At 40.7% G+C, this 22,672-nt stretch overlaps 1 protein-coding gene across 1 annotated transcript; it reads right to left on the bottom strand.

Moving 5' to 3' along the window:
• Positions 1-1,647: 1,647 nt before the first annotated feature.
• PRPF40A (pre-mRNA processing factor 40 homolog A) lies at positions 1,648-22,335 on the bottom strand. The gene is made up of 26 exons (XM_026038161.1): positions 22,284-22,335; positions 21,094-21,231; positions 19,852-19,932; positions 17,830-17,860; positions 17,240-17,262; positions 15,456-15,533; positions 15,245-15,355; positions 14,695-14,815; positions 13,976-14,000; positions 13,128-13,418; positions 12,350-12,458; positions 11,784-11,848; positions 11,023-11,187; positions 10,286-10,394; positions 8,826-8,976; positions 7,948-8,081; positions 7,102-7,216; positions 6,862-6,953; positions 6,554-6,670; positions 5,844-5,981; positions 5,175-5,270; positions 4,568-4,654; positions 4,380-4,476; positions 4,220-4,281; positions 2,893-3,021; positions 1,648-1,920 (listed from the first exon to the last, which is right to left on the bottom strand). The coding sequence occupies exons 1-26, from the start codon at positions 22,317-22,319 to the stop codon at positions 1,828-1,830; spliced, it is 2,694 nt and encodes an 897-aa protein (XP_025893946.1). The 5' UTR covers positions 22,320-22,335; the 3' UTR covers positions 1,648-1,827.
• Between the last annotated feature and the right edge of the window lie 337 nt (positions 22,336-22,672).

Genomic DNA, 22,672 nt, shown 5'->3' on the forward strand with positions numbered 1-22,672 from the left:
TTGTTATTATTTTTAATGGAAAAATAAAGGCAAACCTTTAAAAAGTAGTATTTACTTAGAAACRTGTTTCTGCTCCAAGTTCTGCAAGGCAGTCGCAGGGAAGGTGCGAGGCACTTGGAAAGCAGGAGAGCCTGTGCAAGACTGAACCGGCTCCGCGCCGCCGCATCCCCCTTCCCGCGGCAGAGCTGACGCTGGACGTGATTCCAACTTTGGGACGTGAGTCACAGTCRCCTTCATGTCCTCGAAGCTGCGGCTGCTCGGTCGCCCTCGAGCGGCTGCCTGTTCAACACCCTCCCCCTTTAAAACACACTGACAAGGTTTGTGAAATGCGTGTATAAAATGCAGGCCCATTCCAACAGTTCTGGGAACAGCAACTTTTTGGGGTCCTCCTGCACCTGGGGGAGCTGCTCGCGCAGCAGGAGAAACCCGGAGAAAAGCCAGAGCCGGCACTCGAACCTGTCTGCAGCATCCTGGGCTTCGGCCTTACACAGCCCTGCGTGCCGAGAACCACCCCAGGTGGGACCCGCAGCCTGTTCCTGCACTTTCCGGGGTGACATCGGCACCGGCGTGTTGGAAACTACCCTTTGCTCCGCTGGAAGCCACGCAGGCGGCCCCGGGAACGGCGGCACCGCAGCCCTCTCCAACACCTCCCCTTGCCCTCGCAAAGAGGCAGCTCGAGCGGGAACCACGGAACCACCCAAGCAGCCCCGCAGGGCCCAGGAAGGCCACGGGCTTTAGCTCGCTGGAGCCAATGCCAGATATTACTAATAACTGCTGTATTAGGAAAAAATGCACCAAAAAGGAACCTCAAGTCTAAAGTCCTCAGTTTTTGGCATGAAGAGCTGTCGCTTAAAACATTGCTACCTTCCACTYGCTGCATTTATCAGAACTGCACACAGTATTTAAAACTAGAAATAAATACTAGTACACGCTAGGAGACAAGGTTTAATAATTGATAAAAATGTACAAAAATATTCAAATTGGAGCGTTCAGACATTGTACCCACGGCGCGGGCCGGGCCAGGCGAGGAGGGTTGAGCGGCTTCCAGGTTAACGCGGGTGACGCTGCAGCTGCTACCAGGACCTGGGGCACATTCTTCAGCAGGCTCTTAAGGCAACAGATTGAAGATATTCCACAATTTGAGTTTTTGAATTGCTAAGGAGCGGGAGAGGGGCTCTTGCTGCTGCCGCCGGCGCCGCGAGGTGCGGAGCGGAGGGAGCAGCCGCGGCCTCTCCTGCCACAGCAGCACAAGTGGGTGGGCGGTAATGCAGCTCACAAAAAAACAATTCCTAGTTTTGACATGTCTTTGTACTACAGAAGAAAGGGATTCAGTTCTCCCCTTGGCGCTGCCTTTCCCTTTCCAAAGGGCAAGCAAATCCATGAAGCAAAGGAAAGCACAAGGAACTCTAGCAGGAAACTTTCTAGAAGGGACGTTTCAGCCGYGGCTGGCCAGGACWGGCAGTGCTCCTCCTGCTCCAGGAGGACCGGCCACAAGAGGCACCTGCCTAGAGCGGGGCCCAGGCCCCCCTGAGCCTGCGCCCAGGCCCCGGCCCAGCCGCAGCGCCGGCCCTGCCGCTGCTCCCTGCCCACGGCTCCGTCCTGCCTCGGGYGCCCCGCACACGCAGCTTCCGACTCACAATTTCGGTGGCTTTTCTAGGTTTGATTCCAGGCCCGTAACAATAGTACTTGAACATATTTGCGTGGTAAGATTAAAACCCACTGTTATTTCAACAGTGGAACTCGGGATAGGGAAACCTACGTCCCCACTGCGACATTAGTTTCTTTTATTATGCCACAATGTAAACATATTTGGTATAAATAACGTTCTCATTGATCTTCATCCAGTTGCTCCAACAGCGTCCTCCTCTGCTTCTCCAGCTCGCCCTCGCTCAGCTCGCTGCCCGACGTGTCCCAGTTGCCCTGTGGGGAGAAGGAGGGTTCCTGGTGAGAACCGTTGGTTTTCCAGGTGCTGTGACCCACAGGAGCCAGGCGCGTGTCCTGGCCCAGGGTGACACCCCAGCTCACGCTCCYGAGGGAGGCACCCACGTTCAGGCGCTTCACTGAGGTTTTCAAAGGCAGCTCGAGGGCGAAGCTGGCTGTTTTAAGAGGACAATGCGGAAAGCAGACATCTGCCCCACGTGCTCTCCAGGCGGAGCGCATGGGGAGGGCCGTTAGCCAGAAGGACACTGCCCCTGAACCGAGCGATGCAAACAACTACCCCAAAGAGAAGCCCAAAGGAGCTGAGCACCAACTGATGCAATTTKCATTCAAACCCTTTTGTACTTGTTTGAGAATACTGCTCGAGCACCTCTGTGAATGAGCTGCACACCAAGCAACACCCAAGAGCGGGGCCTACGGCCCCGAGCGCGCTGCCACCATCTCCCCGCTCCACAAGGCCACGAGCGGCAGAATTTGTTCCRCTCAGACTTCCTCCCAGTGTCAAGTAGGGCCAGACGAGCACCACAGCGTCTCCAGAAACCACAACACTGCATTTCACAACAGAGGGGCCACAGCGCCCCGCAGGGCTTCAGCAGCTGGGCTGSGCACAGCGCTGCACCACTGTAGGCAAATCAGGAGCCCCTCGCCCTTCTAATAATAAAGACCTTTGTAGCAGCACGGGCTGCGATTCAGTGCGTTCTAGAAACAACCTGCCCTTTCACTTTTCAAATGGCATTTACCCAAACTGTAATTTAACACATCAAAAAAACACATGAAATGAGGGCACAGGATCTGTATGATTTTAAGTTTCTCTGGAATACCTGGTCCACTTCACATAAAAATGGAACCAAATATAAAAAGTCTTAAGTAAGCCCTTCTTGAATCTATAAAGAAACTGTACTGTATTACAGCATCCCACTGATATATATACAAAATGGAAACAAGAAAGCTTACTGAATCTTTTCCAGGTCTTTTTTTAGTAGGAGATTTATGTTTTGATTCAGATCTTTGTCTAGCTCTATCCTTTTCACACTCTCTATCTTTTTTGTCTTTTTCTCGTTCAATATCTGATTCTGGTGAATCCTGTATAAATAAAGGGAAAAATATTAAAGCCTCTGCATTCCCATTTTATTAACATACTGAATAATTTATATATCCAATACCCACAAATCAGCAGGGTGATAAAACACTTTTAATATAGGCTGCATGGGAAAGTAACTGCTTAAAGTAGTTACTAAATAAACACATGCTATTACCCACAGCAGAGATAAATAATGCAAAATCACTACTAAAGTGATTTGAAAACAGAAGTGGAGGGATTGTTGAATATGCAGCTTTTCCCAATCCTGTTGCATGCGAGGATGGCACAGGCTGAGATTTACCATGTGGGGTCCAATGTACACAAATGCCATTTACTTAAGGCCACCCCTGGAGTGGGGATATCTGGTAAACATCCTTCTGCTGCATGGTTGTCTGACCAGACTTCAATGCTGGCTGGACTTTTACTGGAATATTAACTATATAGCAAAAAGATTAAGGTGCCATGACTGGATTCTTATTCCATGTTTTATCTCAGTGTGGCTAATTTCTGTGGCCCTGCTTTCGTTACAACATTTGCTAGTAGTTTTTTTTAACCAAATGCCTAACAACTAACACCTTTCCCCTCTTAGCACACAGCTAAGTGTTGTTAAAGGAAAAAAAAAAAAAAAAAAAAAAAGAATTGCCGAAACAAAAATACATCTGTTTTGAGGAGTTTTGTAGCTCCCATGAGCATCAGGAGATTCAACTTCCTCCCTTAGCCACAACCAAAAACATTCCTTGGCCTCAACTAACACGCAGAGTGAGAGCTTGTTTTCTGCTGTTCAGGTTCTTTGATGCTCCCTTCACCTTACTGTGAAGGCTTTTAACACAACCCCCTCACACCCAGGCAGGTTTGAAAGGAGTGATGCTCAGCAAGAAGCACAAGGAAGACAACTGTGATCCCTTCCAGCACTCCCTAACAGTGACCTCCACGGACTGCAATGGCAACAAACGGAACATGTCAGGCTACTAGCACAATGGTCAGGTTTGCATAAATGGTTGAAGTTAAAATCTCCAAATTTAAGTCTTGAATGGTTTCATTTTATACAGAAGTGACGTTGCCATGCTACCAATACCTCTTCATGTCTGGTCTCACCTAGGCCCTACTGCAAAGGCAGCTGGATGGCTACAAACACCTAAAAAGGAGTAGCAAAAGCACACACGGTGTTGCGTTCCCTGCCAACTCATAACAGCTACTTACTGACTTATGTCTTCTCTTCTTGCTCTTCTTCTTGTGTTTTTTCGACTTCTTGTAACTTCTCTCTGCAAAATTAAGGAAAAAACACAAAAATACATGACGAAAAATATTAAGGCACAGCAACAAAACAGTAACACCCATTTAAAGGCAAAAAAATGCATACCAGATTCTGCACTAGAAGAACGTTCAGAAACGGATCTAGATTCTGAACGCTGCCTCTTCTTCTTTGAATGGCTATCGTCATCCTCCGACTCCGTGCCCTTGGGGCACAAAGCAACATTTTTAGCAGTAAGACAGTGTCRCAAAGAAATTGGACAGCAATAATCTTTAATGCATGATGAAACAACTCACTGAACGAGAGCGGGATCGCTTCCTGTGATGTTTTTTAGACTTTTTAGAATGTTTCTTATTCTTTGAATGATGATGCTGGCATTCATGCTAGAAGATAAARGATTCCAAATGTTATATTTGGACTATAGGACACAGCAGGAAACTAATGATGTTTCTCATCTCCCATAAAGCACCTAATGCTTGCAGTTTAAAAACACACAAAAAAGGTATCAATATAGTAATGTTAAAGTTTTAGTAACAAGTATTTAGGAGCAAAGCAACACAGAGCACACGGTACACCTGGGCCACTGCTTCAATGCTTCTAATTTAAAGCACTTGCTCTAAGTTGGCCAAGAACATGGTGCAATATCTTGCTCTGACAAATCTGAAATTATGCCAGATTAAAATCTCTTAAGAACTCCAGAAAAATAAACAAAAAACCCCAAGGCATACATATGTTAAAATCAAAACTCACATTACCTAGGAAAAAAGGATTTAATAACACTACTTTTAAATAACGCTGTTCAGTAGAATTCTGTTAAATCCTCTCACTTCTGTATAGCTTATGAGCCAACTGGCCAAGAAAGTTTGAGATATTCTATAATCAGGAAATAAATAAAAAAATTACCTCTAACACATGCATGAAATCTTTAAATATTCTTTTTCTTTCAGATTCTAGAGTGATGTCTTCGAAAGCTGGTTCCTTCACAAATCTATCCCTGATCTGTAAGGATGGCAAAAATGAGATGCKAATGTCGACAGAGCCATTCAATAATTAAAATTATTAAATAATTAAAAAGCAAGCAAAAACATAACATGATTTCATCTACTAAAAGAGATAGTAAACTGTTTTTTAAATGACAGTTTCATATCTAAGCAAGACTCAACCAAAGCAGATGTCTCTTTTCCTGCATAAGCCGTTTCAGCTACGCAAGTCTAGCAAAATGTGTAACTTTATACAAAGTATACTTTGAGGAGGATGATTTTTAAAGGTTAAGAACAAAGTTACAAGTTTTTAACCATTTAACCAACTCAGTTGAATGTTTGCTTTTTACAAGTTCTGTTTTTTTTTTTAATTGCATTCAAATGTAAGTATCAGCATTATCAATAAAGCTACTACACATCAAATGTTTACTGAAGGAAAACAGGACCATTCTGATGGGTCTAAACTCATATCAATGGAGCAATACTGGATTCTCTGAGTTGTAGATCTTCTTTGTTTTACCTAAAAGAACACTAGCAKGCAATGGCCGTTTGCCCATAATAAAAAATATCCCAATTAAGTGGCAATACGCACGTCTTCCCAGACAGCATCCAGTTCAATAGGAGGCGTTGCTTGTTTCAACATGCTCTTGAACGCGGACTCTTTCCGCTTCATCTTGCGCGCTTCTTCTTTCTCCCTCTCTCTTTCACGGGCTTCTGCCTTTTCCAGCAGCTGCAGCAAATAAAATTTGTGAGAACATTTGAACGCCATCAGAAGAAAAGACTCTYAGCTCATCTCATGCATTTTTCGGAAAGTCCACTGATAGTTCAACCCTAGAGCTTTCTATTTGTCATATGGGTTCACAGCAAAGCAGCTACTCATTTTTAAAGCATGCAACTGCTCTTCCTCTGAGAGAATTTAAAAGTCAACTAATATTTCATAAAGCAGAAGAAAAAAAAAATCCTTCCTAGGAAAAATATCATATGAATACAAAGACATTATCAACCCCTACCACAAAATTTCACTTCAAGATAGAGTGAAATCATTCTGTTTTATATAATATTTTGAAGATATATATTAATTTATTAAATTATTAAATATAAATTATACGATTTATATTATATTTTGAATAAAAATCTACTTCTACTATGTGGGAAATGATATCAGGATAAGCATTCCAAAGGCACAACATCTCTCAAACATCAAAGTAGTTAAAAAAGATGAAGTGAAATAAATGCAGTTTCTTGTTTCATAAGAGATTTCATACTAAAATTTTAAAATAATTTCTAGGCATTAATACTTACACTATTGAAAGCCAGTTTGATATTTCCTGCATCTAAAGTAGTAGCTCTTTTAGTTGAGCTGATGACTGTAACAAAGTCTTCAAAAGAAGTATTCACTTCAACCACAAATCCTTTATCCTGGAAGAAAATTGACTGCTTGAAAATTGTCAATGAATTAGTTAAGTCAGAATCTAGCTCTAGCACACAGCACCCCAACACAATGAGTAATCCCTTCTCCCACGAGCCAAGAGCTCAATTATTGGTTTCACAAACTTGGATATACTGGTATTAAAAAAAACACGTCRGAGTAGAGGCATTTTCCTCCCTACCTTTAAGATATCTTTTATTATCTTCTTTTCATCATGGTAACGTGCTTTCAAGTCTTCAACATAGAACTTGAAAAGATCAAGTGCTGTTGATCCTGATGAAAAAACTAGATAAGTCAAAAGCTAGCTCTAGCAAAAGAGCTGCATTTTTCGAAAGATTTAGAAAACATACAACTAACCCAGCTCTATTCCGCCCCAGATCTCTATACTACTTTTTATGGGTTGAAGAGAAAGTATTCTTACCAGGCTGACCGAGCATATTAGTGAATCTGATGTCGGAGCTTATGGTCGGGTATAACTCCATCCAAGAGGACATTGAATGCAACTGACCGTGTTCATGCAATTCATCTAAAAATATCTAGCAAACGCAAGTGAAATGGAAAGCTGTAGTTACATATCATCAGCACAAATACTCCCGATTACTAAAATTTCGCTTTTGTTTAAATCAAATATTAGCTCCAATATTATCACTTCTTCCYGATTTCCTCCGCAACGTTTCAACTGAATTTCCTTACCATTCAGATCTATCTGCTCTTACTCTCCTTTGTTCTTAGCAGATATCCAGTAGACTTACTAACTACACYGCATACCAAATGATTCAATTCTTTCCCCTCTAATCACCCAAACTGCTAAGGATGCTGCTCAAATGTATGTTTCTGGAATACTCAAAACAAAAGGGCTTAGATCTAGTSAGCAGGAAGACAGACAGACTAAAATAACGCAACAATGCACAGCAGAGAAAAATTCATAGAAAAAATAATTTTGGAACTTTTTTAAAAAAATGTAACCATGTCCAATCAGTTTTATAATCACATATTACACTTTACATCTGAGATCATATTTTCACAGATCAATAGGTGATTTAAGAAAAAGCAATAGCCCACAAAAGCTAGCTTTGCCATGCATAGTTTTATTTACTCACAGACACGCAACTGTTCTATYACATTATGAGTATGTTTGAATAATTAAAAATAATAACTGGTGTCCTAACTAGTACTCTTCATCTCCCAATTACTGATTCATTATATGCACTAACATATCTTAAGGCATCGTGGAGTATATTTAGTCTAGRTCAGAAGATTCACCAACCTGAAAAGATTCTCTGTTTTTACGCTGTCGTCTTCTTTCTCTAAGCAAACTTTTCTGCTTTTCTTCTTCCTCCTCTTTCTCTAGTGCCCTGATATGTTCCTCGAAACAGATCAGTGCGTCTTCCTTATCCATATCTAGTACCAGAGAGAGGAGTAAGATCACAAATTAGTCATTTCTTCTTACTAAACTGTAGAAAGTTTTTTATCAAGATACAACTGTTATCAAATGTTACTGTTAATATAAGAGGAAAATATACTGAGCACTGCAGAAGGAAACCCGTGCAGCAGCAAAAAAATGAACTGATGAAGCATCACTGATAATACAGAACAAAGAAGTCTTTACTATGCATAAGTAACTGCATCCTTCTTCATTTYCACTGAATACTTGAATGGTTAGATGAAATCATGAACTGCTCTTAAAATACATATGAGAAAAAACTGCTCATAAAGAGGAGAAAAGAAATCCCTATCTTCCTGCTTTTATTCCACAGTTTCATTAAAATTTAGAAACTTACATGAGGATTGCTCTTTCTAGGAAAACAGTGCGAAACAAAGCAGGGCTTCACTTGAGGAAAAGGCAGCCTAAGAGGAGGCTATTTTTTTAAATACTTCAACTTTCAGAGACTAGTAACTATCAAGGCAATCCAGCCCCCCATGACAAGACATCCCTTGCTCTACCATTGAGATTAATCAGTAATCCGGTTTCTGAAGCTGSTATCTGTTTTCTGAGAGCAAAAAGACAGGTTCCTTAATAAAGGGTGCTCAGCAGCKATCACAGCTGCTCCTGACCAGACAAGCCACATCCAGGAGGCAGGAGTCCTCACTCCTGAGCAGATCCATTCCCTCTTCTAGAAGAGATTTAGAGACTATTTTACTTACTCTGAAGCTCCTCGTCTTCTGCAAAGGTGGGATTGTCCATCAGATACTGCTGAGCTTCTGACCAAGTGGTAGAGTAGGTGACATTAGCCATGTTATCTAGTATGTTCTTCAAAGCTTCCCAATTTCTCTTTCGTAACTGCTTAGCTTGTTCCTAAGGAAAAATAAGTTGTTGTTTTTTTTAAAYGCTATAATCTCTGGCTATACCAAAGAGATAAAAGACCATTAAAAAATAGGTCATCTTCAGAATACTGCTAGAAAACTACCAGTAAAGCAAAAAGTCAGCACTGTTATGAAGTACTACAGACCACTATGTAGTTGAACAGATGTAAACAGGAGCTAATCACAGAACTYAAGCAGTGCTCTGTGGGTGACAGCCCTTTTTGTTTTTTGCCTGTTTGTTTGTGTTTTGGGGCCAGACCTTAACAGCACTCAGGTTTTCACAAATGGTCTTGCTACACCCTTCATTTTTAATCACCAATTTGTTTCCTATCTGCCTGGGGAGGCTGGTAAGTGCTAGCATGATAGTGGAGAAAAACTGACTGGGTATAATTAAGGCCAAATCATCACTTCAAGTCAGTACACTACCACTTCTCTGTAACAGTTTCACCATGGGATTCAGAGCAGTTTTGAATAAAAGCTTATCACATAATTTAATACAACAATACTAAATATTTAACACAGAATTCACCACAACTTAYCTCAGTAAGAACAAGCAGCAAGACATTTCAAGAAATTGCCATTATAACTGCTATATTGGGTCAAATCAGAGGTTTGTCTTGTTTAKCTACCAGCAGATCAAAATTCAATTAGCCAAGGATTGAGAACAAAAAGGGGATCTATCCTTTGCATGCTTGCCCAGTTTCAGACAGTCAGCTTTTCAAGAAATTTTGACTTCCAGAATATTATCCTGCAGCAATGCACTGCAAACCCTCATTTACATACTGCACAGAAATGGACCTTCCTATTATTTAAGWTAAGTTATCATATTCCATCTGCTAMCTSTACTGGAATGTCCCTTGTGTTTTATTAGTAAGAAATAAAAAAACTGTCTCCAAATTCACCTCTCCAGAACTAGCCAGTTTTGAGGAGTTTCATCACTAGTACTTTCCTTCTTCCCGTCCCCATCACATCTTTCTAAACAGAAGAGCACCCACGATCACGTCTCATACCCGACCAACCTTCTTGGCCTTTGTTACCTTTTCTAGTTCTCTTCCTTTGCAGAGCGGATAACCTGACCTGTTCACTGCAACCAGCACGTGGTTCACAGTGACACAACAGCACTCCCACTTGGGTCTCAGTAACTTACTGTGAGATTGCTCCCCTTCTGCTTTCATTTTGACTGTCTCTGAAAAATGTGTTCAATCAACTTTTTTCCAACATCCTACAATGCTTGCAAGACTTTTCTTTCTGACCGGCATAAGCTAATTAACACTTAACAAGTGAAAAAGTGCTCGAGTTACCTTCTCTTTCTTAGACAGAAAAAATAAGACATCTTCATAAATTTCCAGACGATCGCGCTCAGAGATGGCATTCCAGACTTCCATCTCCCCAAACATTTGTTCAGCTTTTCTACATAAAATAAGGAGAAAAACATAATTTATTGCAAACACTATTTAAAACATCCCGTTTGGCTTACAGTAACACAGATTAACYGCACTATAAGCAGCAATGCTTTTGTACAGCAGCTCCCCAATTTTCTATCTTACTTGTTATTTACCATAGGCTTAAGATTGATAGTCCTCCCCTCCTAATGGCACTCGTGTCTCTTACTATGTGTACACAGTTTTAAACAACTTTTCAAGCTCAGAAATTCAATCTCTGCTTAGAGAGTAATTAGCTGCACGTCCAAAGAGATTCTTGGCATTAGGTACACAAGTATCATGTTAGACTTCTAAAAACAAGTTATGGCATGTGTTTTCTCCTAATGGCAGATGTAACGCAGMACAGCTCACAATGCTTTGTTTCATCTCTAGTTATTTGAAGCTCACACCATCAGCAACTTCATCTATCAGCACACAATGCGTCTGAGTTGCTTTCTACAGACATGAGAGTATTTCTGCTCCTACAAATATTTCAGCTCTTTCCAAGGGCTCAGCATTAAATGAAGATTAGCATTCACCAAGAATAAGCCAGGAAAAWTTAAGAATAAACTTGGCATGTTAGCAGGGATCAGAACTTCATTCAAGGTTGACCTTACTTGTATCTTGTTGTGGACGTCATTTTTTCATGATTTTCAAGAAAGCGCTGGAAAGATTCTTTAGCTTCTTTATATTTTGATCTTGCTTCTTCTTTTTCTTCTTTTTCTGTTTGAACTTTGTAAGCATTAAAGGCTTGCTTTTTTTCACTTAACTTTGCCAAAGCACTTTAAAAAAAGTGGGAGGGAGGGAGAAAAGAGCAATTTTAAAAAGGGACTTTATATAGAAAAAATAGAGCCAAAAGAYGACAAGATGCAGACAAACAATGCAGACTTGTGAGACAAAATTAAGTATAATATAACCATTGCCTCATATATCTCAAATTAATGAAAGATGCATTTAAAAAAAACCCTAATAATGAAATTGGTTTAAAGATAAAAGTTTAACAATAAAACCTAACACAAAAATCACAGTTTCAGGTTGCGTTTACACATTTCACAGAATACTGTATTGCCAGCCATATCAGCTACTTGCCTGCCAATGTGAACAGCAGCACTAAACTCAATTAGCAACCTAAAAAGTCTACAGCACTTGATTATAAAAATGTGTTTCTATTTCCAAAGAAATCTTAAAAAAAAAAAAAACATGATATAATTAAACCCAGCAATTTAATTTCTTTAGCTAATGAAGTAACACCATGCCTTGGCTATAGCTTGTGTTCAGAAACATACACCTATTTATCAAACCAAAAGTCAGGAGTAAAGTCAAAGTATTTAAAATGGTATCTGTGTACAAACGTAAAGTGAAAAGAATCAAGCAGTACCTGTATCTAGGATCATTAATGATCATTTTCATAGCTTGCTCCCAGGAAGCATTGGATGGTACCCGCTGTAAAGATATTAAATAATCATTAATTAGGCTTATTAATTAACAACTGCTTTCTTAAAAAGCAGTCACAGCAGATCTTTTAACACTTGGCAGRGAAAACACAACACGGCACTTCAAGGATTATTGCCATTTTAACAATTAAATCYTTCAGAAATTTGTCTCTACTACTGCTCACCAAAATGAAACACAAGCAGATTCTGTCTACACATGGGGAAAAACAAAGCAAATCTCATTTTACTCCCAACTGACTTCCATCTTTAGGACAAAGATGACAAATTCAGTGACTAGGTATCAGGCAACACTTCAATTACCAAAATTCTTATCCAGTGGAGAGGTACACTCAAAACTACATAGAGTTTCAAGACTATGGCTTTTTAAAGAAAAAAGTCTTTAAGGAGAGACACATTGAGACACTCTTTATAAAAGGAGGTAGCCTAAAAGTTTCTTGCAAATTCAGCTTTTGTAATTTTATAAAGCGTTTAGAAGCGTTTCCTGAAATACCTTTTCCTTTAACAGTTCTTTAAATGCTTGTTTTGCTTCTTCCTTCGTATTCCATGTATAGGTTTTTTTAACTGGTTGGGCATCTTCATCCTCTTTCTTTGAAGCAGCACTATAAATAAAAATTACTAGATTTCATTATTTTTAAGTTAATCATTCAAGAGACATAAACCACCATAATCAAATACTTTTTTTTGAGACTTGGAGTATTTTTGTTAACTCTAAAAAAGTTGCAACAAAGACTACATAGTATGACACTTTTTAACAGGCAACATACACACTTAATAAGACTATCTTAGTGAAGTATTATCAACAATGCAACGGGCTACCTGCTCAAATAACTTACCCATCCACCAATAAATAAATTATCCATCCACCAATCTACAACCCTGAAACTTAGCAGGAGTGCAAATAATATACACATAAGTGTAACAGGGATGGAAGTGCCTAAAAACACCCTCTTAGCCATTTACACCTATAAAACAGGACACATACAGGGTCAGTGGACGCATACAATATCATGCATTTATGAAGTGCTTCAGCTACAAGTAGATTTCTGCAGGGTTTAAAAGCTTTGGGGTGGGAGGTAATTTTTTTTTTTTTTTTTTTAATAATTTGATACTCCTTTTTCTTATTTATTCTTTCCTTCCACCAGAGACATGCTCCCATTTCACAGAAACGACCAGCTCARAGACACCTGGTCAGCTACTACTGACGACAAACCTGTTGCTAGAAGAAATACAAAACCTGCAGTAAAGCCAAATACTTCAATTTTTCTTACTCTCCTGAGGCCTCCTGCTTGGAAGAGTCCTCCGTAGCTGCAGCTTCTGTGCCCTGCTCCTGCCCAGCGGCCGCAGTCGCTTGCTGGCCCTGATCCTCCGAGGCGGCTGCACTTTCATTTTCTGCCGCAGAAGCAGCTGCAGTAGCTTCTGCATCAGACGTGGCTGTTGCTGCAGGAGCAGCAGTGCTGGAAGCAGCACCTGCAGCAGCTTCAGCAGTTGTGGCTGCAGCAGTTGTGTTTGTTGCCTCTGCTGCAGCTGCTGTTGCTGCAGTGGAGTCTTCAGGCTTGATGCTGCAGATATTAAACAAGGACGGTCAGTACAAGCACARGACAAGTTAACAGCAAACATGCTACTTCTGTACTGCAGGTTATGAGGCCAAGGCCTCAAGTTCTGTCAGGGAAGGTTCAGGTAAGATATTAGGAAGAATTTCTACATAGGAAGAGCAGTGAAGCACTGGAACAGGCTGCCCAGGAAAGCGGTGGAGTCACCRGTACTGTTCAAGAAGCGTGCAGACGAGGTGCTTAGGGTTAGCATTAGGTTTAGCAGACATGGTGCTGAGGGGTTTGTACGAGGATCTCAAAGGTCTTTTCCAACCATAATGATTCTATGATTCTATCTCAGAGAAAGAGCACARAATTTTGGACAGCTCCTAGACATAAGCTGCTTTATTGAAACTGTGTGTCTAAAGAAATGCAGATCCAGGATTTTGGTTAAAAGRAGTATATTCTTCAAGTTATACATATTTATTCACTTTTTGGAGCTGCACAAAACRTGTTTTAAGATGCAAGGATTACTGCAGTCTAAAATACAATATTTTACAGTCTAAAATACAATATTAAATAAATACCTGTTTTCTTCAGCTTTTATCATTGCTAAAGAAGAAAGGAAGAAACACAATTAAAATATAGCATCAAAAGAAGTCTATATATAGAAAGAAAAAAGTTATCATTAACATTTATTAACAGGACTTAACAGAAGTATAGCTTTAAATATTTGTTACTATTTTAATATTTGTATTGTTACTCTATTCAGACTAGAACAAAACTCAGAATATTAAAGATTAAAAATAATTTCTCAGTCTAAAATTCTTTTGGCTTTAAAACACAGTCATTGATTTTTTTTTTCTCCTCAAATCWAAGTCTTATTCTCCTTACAATACCAAAGAATGCTATGCCAGAAGTTAAAAACAAAAGCACACCTATGCAGTATGCTCTAGGTGTCCCTGCTTGAGCAGGGGGGTTGGACTAGATATCTCTAGACACCCCTTTCAATCTCAACCATTGGTGATTCTGCGATCATCACGTGCCATTTGTGCAAAAGGGAGCACTGCCTTTATAATATATAAAGACACTATAGTTTTACTAATATTTTTTGCTAAATCAGTTTCCCTCAAAATGTTTTGTCAAAGATTAAAAGAAAATTATTCCTAGCAAAAGAAGCATATACCTAAACAAAGCCCTACACGTGATTTTGGCTTTCAGCAGACAACTGACATTACTGACTATAAGACATATTGCTGTTTTACAACCCTCCTCCACCTTCCCTACACAAGTTCTTTAATGTTACCTTCAAGATCCTCAAGTTCTTTGGGCTTTGCCCAGCGCGATTCCTTTGTTTGGGAATTATAATAGTAGGGCTTTCCAGAATCAGATTTGTACTCTTTCCAGGGGCACTTGGACAACAATTGCTGATGGAAAGAAAACAAAAAACATACAGCGGTATTCTAAATTAAAATCAAACACTGAGAAATAATTTAAGGATCAATGAATATAAGGCATATACTTCCCAGTTAAGATCTCCCCTAGCAACACAAACATGTCACTTATTGAGGTAGCAAAGAATGCAATCTTTTTCATAAGGAAAAATCTATCTAAATTCRATAAAAAATGTTTAGAGTTTTTGCCCCCCTTGCAGCTTCCATTTTTACCAATGTAACAAATTCAATAGCTGCCTCAAAATAAGGAATCGTTGCAAAAATGTTTATAAGAGGTTGCTCCCAGGGAAGGAAATCTATCTGCAGAGTTCTCCTGCTGCATGTGAATTACGCTAGCAAACTCCTGCCTGCACACGCACTCTGTACACACAGCGCAATAATCTCCATGTGACCTTGCTTTACCTCGGCAGGCGTTTTGAGATCGTCTGGCTTCTCCCAGGTGGACTGTTTTGTTTCAGTATTGTAGTAGTATGTTCTTCCATCAGGTGATTTGTGCTCTGTCCATGTAGATTTCTAAGCATATAAAATATGCCATTAATGTGGAGTAGTAACTAGGAGTGAAATGCTATCAAAAGCTATTTTAAAAGCAAGTGCAAGAGGAAAGCAGATGAACCTGTTTAGAATGCTCCTCACTAACAGAACTGTTGGTCGTGGCGGTTTGCTGGGCTGCACAAACGACGGGATGTGTTGTCTGAGGGTGAAATAAAACAGAGGTCTGAAAAGACATTCCAGTTACAATCTGTTCTCTATTTGCATGTGTATGCAAATATATTTAAAAAAACAGTATTGAAAGCAGCAAAATAAAATCTAAACAAATTCGACTTCAGTGCTCGATTCTGATTCTGCAAGTTCCAACCCCCTTGTTCTATTACACAGAACACAAGTTTCACAGAAATAAAAGGGTAATCGATAACAAATGATATATTTATCAAAAAAGCCAAGTACAAGGTTTTCAAATTTGKAACTGACCAAAACCTACACTACGATATCTTAAAAACAGCACGACTGGGACACCCCAATTATTAGCTGTTCAAGCAAATTTCTTTCTCGTCTTAGAAACTAAAGGGAAATGTTTAAACAGATAACTGAATACTGGCATAACTGCAAATGCAAATCTGACAGTGAAAGTTGATCGTGGTCATTCACTGTGTCAAGTGAGGTAAATTTACTTGCAAATGGCACCTGTTTACCTACCTACAGAGTCACACTGGCTTGTGATCCAAAAATGTCACCAGTGAGTTGTGCTACGGCGCCAGGGCTACTCCACGGCTGCTCCTCTCTTTGTGGCAGAGTGACAACTTAAATCACCTAACAAAGTGATCCCATCTACATATCACCATGCTGCTTGCAATAAAYGTCAAGTCCCTTCCATCCAATCCAATATTTGTTCCCATTTACCCCATGTATCCAGGATTAACTCCTATTTAAGCTACTAAACTGTTATGTTCCCAAAATATAAATATTTCCAATATTGTCAAGACAGAGAGAAATAAAAAAATAAGCTGCATTACCAATTAGCAGCAAAATGTATTGACAGCGCTAAGTAATAACCATTCTTTTAAGGTTAATACTTAAAACTCCTCAAGAATCATTGATGTTCTCAAAACAATTGCTAGCAACTATTTAGGCTACTGTCTTTTTATTGTTGCAGTATTTGGTTACAGAAGTCTCAGTGAACTCGCATTCCTAATGAAGGGCCCAGTAAAGCACAAAGGACCGAGTGGTGCCAGAACCCAAACCTGCCTTCTCTTGCTGAACACAGCTGYGTCACTGCCTGAGTTCTGCTACACACATCAACTGCCAAATCAAAGAGATTTATCAAAATATGCAGCATAAAGTCACCAAATGTAAGTAAAGTTTAGTAATCACTGTGAAGCAGCAGAAGAAAAACAAACAAAAACACCACACAGTCTTTACTCTTTGTCAGTGCAAATAAAACCAACTGTACCTTGAATATCTATCTAGCCTGACACCTGCAAAGAAGTAAATCTGAAGTAACATTGGCATCTAGCTTTTCAATTCCTTGCTATTAAGAAAAAACAAAAACGCACCCACAGCTCAGACACGAAGACACACAAGACGGCAATCCCCAATTTCAAACACACTAGAAAGCAGAATGACTTTAGTTCAACCTAAATTCCACTCAACAACAAAATACTCCTTTGCCACAAGCAACAGATTCTGAAAATCATACACATTCAAGGCAGAACAAAAAGCACTTCAGAGCTATTAATTTTAACTAATTACAGACTGGTGGCTAAGGTCTCCAGGACTAAATACATACATAAGTTACATATAAACAAAGAAAAGGAGAAGGTAAGCTTTGTTTTAAACCTGTAAGCCCAAGTATACACCACAAATCTATCAACAACTTAGAGAATTTTGCTTTCCACTTACTTGAGTTCCAGGTGGTGTTACACCTTAAAAAAAAAAAAAGGAGATTTTAAAGTTAAAACTCAAAAGTATACAGTGTCTGAGAGAAAAATGTTCTTTGGATAAAATGTATCCAACACATCTCTTTCCAGTTCAGATAATAGCAAAATAAGCAAGCATGGCCTCCACTCTCCAGCACAATTTATTTCTAAGTATACAGCCATTATTCAGGCAAGCAAGCAAGGTTTTGATTAACTTATAAAAAGGTATAAGCACAAGCTGGAATATGTCCCTAAATAAGCACTGCTGGAATTTTTACATTTTGAGAAGTTGACAGAAAGTAATTGGAGCACAGATCCACATCTACAAACTACGGACACTGCCAACAAATCTTTTATGTTTAACACATGCACTGCTGTTCTCTAATCACAAAAGTTAATTAGTTGTAAATGTCCACCAAAATCCAAAAACACTGTTAAAAAAGTCTGCTTCCCAGGCTGCCATGAATATTGAAAAAATACCTTGCACAAAAAAGTATTGTTTTAGAAGTATGTTTAAGTATTTCACCAAAATCAGGTTAAGTACACCAAAATAACAAGTTTGTTAATACTCACCAACTTGTGCATCCATACTGCTCACTCCTGGCTGTAGAAGCAATCAAGAAATGCTTAATTAAAATTGCATTGAATGCTTAAGGCATTAAAAAAGCTACATGTCCAACAAGTCCCTTCAGCAGCAAAATTCTCTGTGACCTTAAATATGGATTCTTAGTCAGTCATTACCGACTTAATTATAACTGCTTCTTAAAGAAATGATTAGGGAGATCAGACTAATTTTCAAAAAGGCAATACACGCAATAATCTACACCAAAGGGGCTCTTGACATCATTCTAGTATATCTTTATCTCCAAAATGAGTAGTTCTGAGGCAGTGGGGTGAGAAGGATGGGGGGTGGGAAAGGAGATCCTCCATTTCTGTTGCAGTAGCTTAGTATAATTGCACTGTAATTGCCAAAAGTATGCACTTTTGCACACACAGAAGTGTTGGACTTGTGCATTCCTATAATTGCTGAGAGCAACTAAAGGTCTTAGTGACATTGAGAGACTTTCAAACTATGAAAAAGACCAACATAATTCAAATAAAAGTTTTCCCAAATTCTTTTTTTTTCTTTAGACTAAAAGACAGCCTACAGGCTTATCATCCATTAGGGTTTACCTTTCAATTCTCTTCTGAACTTTATTAACAAAAACCCTCATGCAAAAACAAACTAAAAATGTGTTGAAATTATATTACATCAAATCAAAAAGCATCAAGCAGGATAAATCATTCCAAAATTTGAAGAGTCTAAATCCTATTCTGTGTATTAAAAAAATCCAGCTACTCTGTGCATGTATGTCTATGCTCTTAAATAATCCTTTATCTCTCTTCTTGTGGCTATTTTTATTTTCATCATCTTGAGGAGTTACGTTAGTTCTACTCAGTTCCTGGAAGCACTTGCAGCTTGCTCACTTGCAGTTCCAAGCAGAAGATGACTCTTGCAAGAGCCCTCTGAACCATCAACACACTCCCGTGAAACATGGTCAAGACCARTGAGCACTGACATCAACATAAATAATCCAAGTGGCCTCAACGAGATTTCATTTTACACTTGGAAAGGACAGCATATTGCTCATCAGCTATCCATGAAAGTGATCAGACAGCTACAAACTTGATGAAATTTCTTTTTTTTCACCTACAAATGGTTTTAGACTAGGAAAAGCAAAAACTTTCTTGCATTTCCAAAAGTCTTTCTGGGCTGTGGTACACCTCCAACAGCAGGTGTCTATTCCTCCAGACAGAAKAGACAGAATTCTTTCACAAGAGGTACCTTCTGATATCACACACACGATCTCCAGTAATCACTGCCAAGAGCTTAAAAGTGAAAAGAAAAAGCTGAAATACCCTGCTGTGCTATTTTGCCTCCTAATATCACATATCCAGCTCAATCATAATTTATTTCCAAGACAGATCTGGGAGCAGAAAGATGCGCCTTCTCTCTGAAATACTGAAAATACACAGTAGATATTCAAAGCTAGTTAACACTACTGCTCAGCCCCAACCACATCTGGGCGTAACATTTTGAAGGTTTTTCTCACAAAGACTGAAATTCTTTCAAAATTTCCCATGAGGACCACCTGCCAGAAATTCATGCTCATTTCAGAAGTGGGGAGAAGGGTAAATCACTCGAATCTGCCTTTATTTAAATTGCTCTAGGGTTGTAACATACACTTGTGTCCCATTAGACAACAGAGAACAGCAGTAAAAAAAAGCAAACTTCCAACTAACAGGCAGATTCTCTGTTATATGCCCAAATACTAAAGATAACTCCCCACTCTTAAGATAATGAATAACCTCTTTCATATGAGTTTTCCATTACCTAGTGCATGCCAGAGTGAGATTATGCTTGGGATACGCTTGGGATCTCTCTCACCACCATAGCTGAGATTGGCCAACAGGCTTAAGAACCCAGGGTGAGGACTGGTGGGTGGATGGGTTAATACAGTATACCTGGTTACACACAATTCAAGAAAACAAAGGCATACTTGCGTATACCTGCATTAAGTAATGAAAGCAACGGAAATGAGAAGTTAAACTCACCGGAACCGTAGGCTGCATAGCAGCTTGGGACATGTGAGACATCATCATTCCAGGCATTACTGACTGCATCATCCCAGGCATCTTTAAGTAAACAGTATTACAAATACACCTTATGATACTCCTAATAGCAAATGCATATACATATATTTACACATTCGTTCRTTATAAAATAATCACACAGCACCAGTTTCTAACCCAAAGTTCTAAACACTTGGCAACACTTGAGTTAAAGAAGGTGCAGAATTCTACTTCCCTTCACTACACTCCTACAGAATGGACATTAGGAAAATAATCCACGATAATAATTATAAGTAAAGACAATCATCTAAATTACAACCTATAACAACCTAGCTAATTACAATTAGCTATCATGCTATTGGTTGAGTCCTCCTTATCTTTTCAAATTGCATTATTGTGAGAGCAGCAGCTTTAACACGCTGCGGAACCATGCTGGGGCCTACCAAGCCTGTACACACGAGCTTTAGCTCTATTCAGGGTGCTGCAAAGGAAGCAAATGTGTTGCCGGCAAACACTCGTGGGCCCCTCTCTAAGGCTGGCTCTTCATGCCATCCTCCAACGAGTCTGCTCTRACCTCTGCTTTGCAGACTCCACTCCTGGCAAAACACTGCAAMAAGCAGCAGCATCGAAGGATCTGTTCTTTCAAGGAAGAGAATTTGCTGCTTTCAGAAGTACAAAACTTCACGAGAAACTATGTGGAAAAGGACCTTCCTTGAGTCTGGCTACTCTGCCTGTCAACTCACTTTCAAACCTACTAATCTGAAAAGCCAAATTTGCTTTTGAAGCTATATGCTACATACTAGTACCACCAGTATATGACACAGAACCATTCACAGCTCTAGGATAATAGAGACTAAAAAAAAAATTCTCTACCATTACTACAAMAACACTACTTTATGTTTCTAGTTTTCAGTAGGACCTTCTTGAAAATCTATGGCAAAACTATCAAAAAGGTTTACTAAAAGACAAATTACGGATTCACATCTATCATTATTTAAGTTCCACATTTTTGGAACTGTGAAAATATTTTAATTACCTGTTAAAATTGGAAGATTTTTCACATGGATAGGAACGGTTGCATAGAACATCCTGAATTTTTCCCATTACTGTTTGCAAGCTACTGCATGAGACTTATGTACCTCAGAAGTTTTCAGACCACTTTAGGGGAGAGGGGAAAAAAAAAAAAAAAAAGAAAAGAAAAATCATTCAGTAAGAGCACCTTACCTGCCCCATTGGGGGTCCTCCCATGGGAGGCATCATCTGAGGCATCATCCCATGCGGAACGGGGGGCATATTAGGCGGTCTTTGGCCCATGGGGTGCATCCCCATGGGCGGGTAGTGCGGCATGCCCGGGTGCCCCATCTAAAAGCCATGAACAAACAGAAGAATTACCACAATGACAGAACCCCCTAGAACACAAAAGCCTAAAGATTAACASTCCGCTGGAAATAACAGAGCCTATTTTAGCTTAAAACAAACAGCAAGCACAAAATTATAATGAAACGAGTCAATTCTAGGGTTAACCATACTCCAACAAAGCACTCTTCTAGAATCTGCAGAGCAGGAGATTATCAGCATTAACAAATACATTTAAACCTTCAMAACCAACCACCAAGTGAAAACAAAAATCTGTCTTTCACGCTATAGGAAAGAAACACATACAGAAAGATACTGAATATGTGGAAGCGACTACTTCTGCACACTTGGTTCAGGTTGATGCAAGCACCCTCGGGCAGGGCGGAGCAGTCAGCCAGATGGCCAAAACGTCTTCTGCTTCTTATGTCTGGGCCTGAAGCAGCTTCTCCCTTGACTGTGATCCCTGTCTCTGTTTTTTCCTAAAATCTGAACCCTGGGGTTGTTCTTAGAACACTCACACAAACAGGACTAAAAAAGCTGGCATATGGGAAGAAAACTGTTCTGTAAACTCAAAAAATCCCATGGTGGAGTTTCTTTCCATATGCAGATACTGTTTAATTACCAGAATGCACTAAAACCCTTCTATTCTGGTCAGCAATATTAAAGTTGGCCTTGGAACAAAGGCTGAGGAGCACTTTATTTTTCAAGACAAAACTCCATCTCTGCACCTTACTCATCCACCAGCTTACTAACAAGARCAGCATTTCTAAACACAATGCTTTTTGAGGAAACCCTAGCAAAAAAATAAATAAAAGCAACAACAAAAGGTGACTAACGCGTCGGCGCACGTTAGCAACCCCTCCTCCTCGTGCTTCACGAGCAATGGTTCCGCGAGGACTTTTAGGGGCAGCCCAAGGGCACGAGCGTCTCCGGCGGCTCCTGAAGCCGCCCTGTGCCTGCACCTACGCCCAGGCTCGCGCGCGCGCCTATACGCGCGCCTATGGAGCAGGCTGGCGCGGCCCGCGGCGATGCCGGCGGCCCCCCGCGCCGCCACTCACCATGAGGGAGCCGCGGTCCACGCCGCCGGGCCGCATGGAGGGGCTGAGCAGGCTGCCGCCGCCGCAGCGGCCGAGCAGGCGGCCCCGGAGCGGCTGCCGCGCCGCGGGGCCGAAGGGCATGAGCGGCTCGGGCTCGCCGCGGGGCGGGAGCAGCGGCGCCAGCAGGCTGACGGGCTTCCCCGCCGGCCAATCCGGGCGGCCCGCCAGGCGGCTGCTCTTCGGCGATTGGTCCGCGGCGGCRGCGGCGGCCACGGGCCGCACGGCGTCCCCCGGCGTCAGCTGCATGAGCGGCGGCGGCTTCGGCAGGGAGAAGGGCAGCGGCTGCGGGGAGGCCGCGGCCGCCGCCGCCGCCGAGTCGCCGCCGGACATGGCGGCCTCCGCGCGGCCTC

This window comes from Nothoprocta perdicaria, unplaced genomic scaffold, assembly GCF_003342845.1.
Source record: "Nothoprocta perdicaria isolate Ctin4 unplaced genomic scaffold, notPer1 scaffold_203, whole genome shotgun sequence".
Taxonomy (NCBI): domain Eukaryota; kingdom Metazoa; phylum Chordata; class Aves; order Tinamiformes; family Tinamidae; genus Nothoprocta; species Nothoprocta perdicaria.

Coding starts and splice junctions, on each gene's coding strand:
- PRPF40A (XM_026038161.1), bottom strand. CDS start 22,319: ATGCGGCCCGGCGGCGTGGACCGCGGCTCCCTCATG. Junction 11,849..12,349: donor AAGAACTGTTAAAGGAAAAG/GTATTTCAGGAA, acceptor ATATCTTTACAG/CGGGTACCATCCAATGCTTC. Junction 11,188..11,783: donor ATTAATGATCCTAGATACAG/GTACTGCTTGAT, acceptor CTTTTTTTAAAG/TGCTTTGGCAAAGTTAAGTG.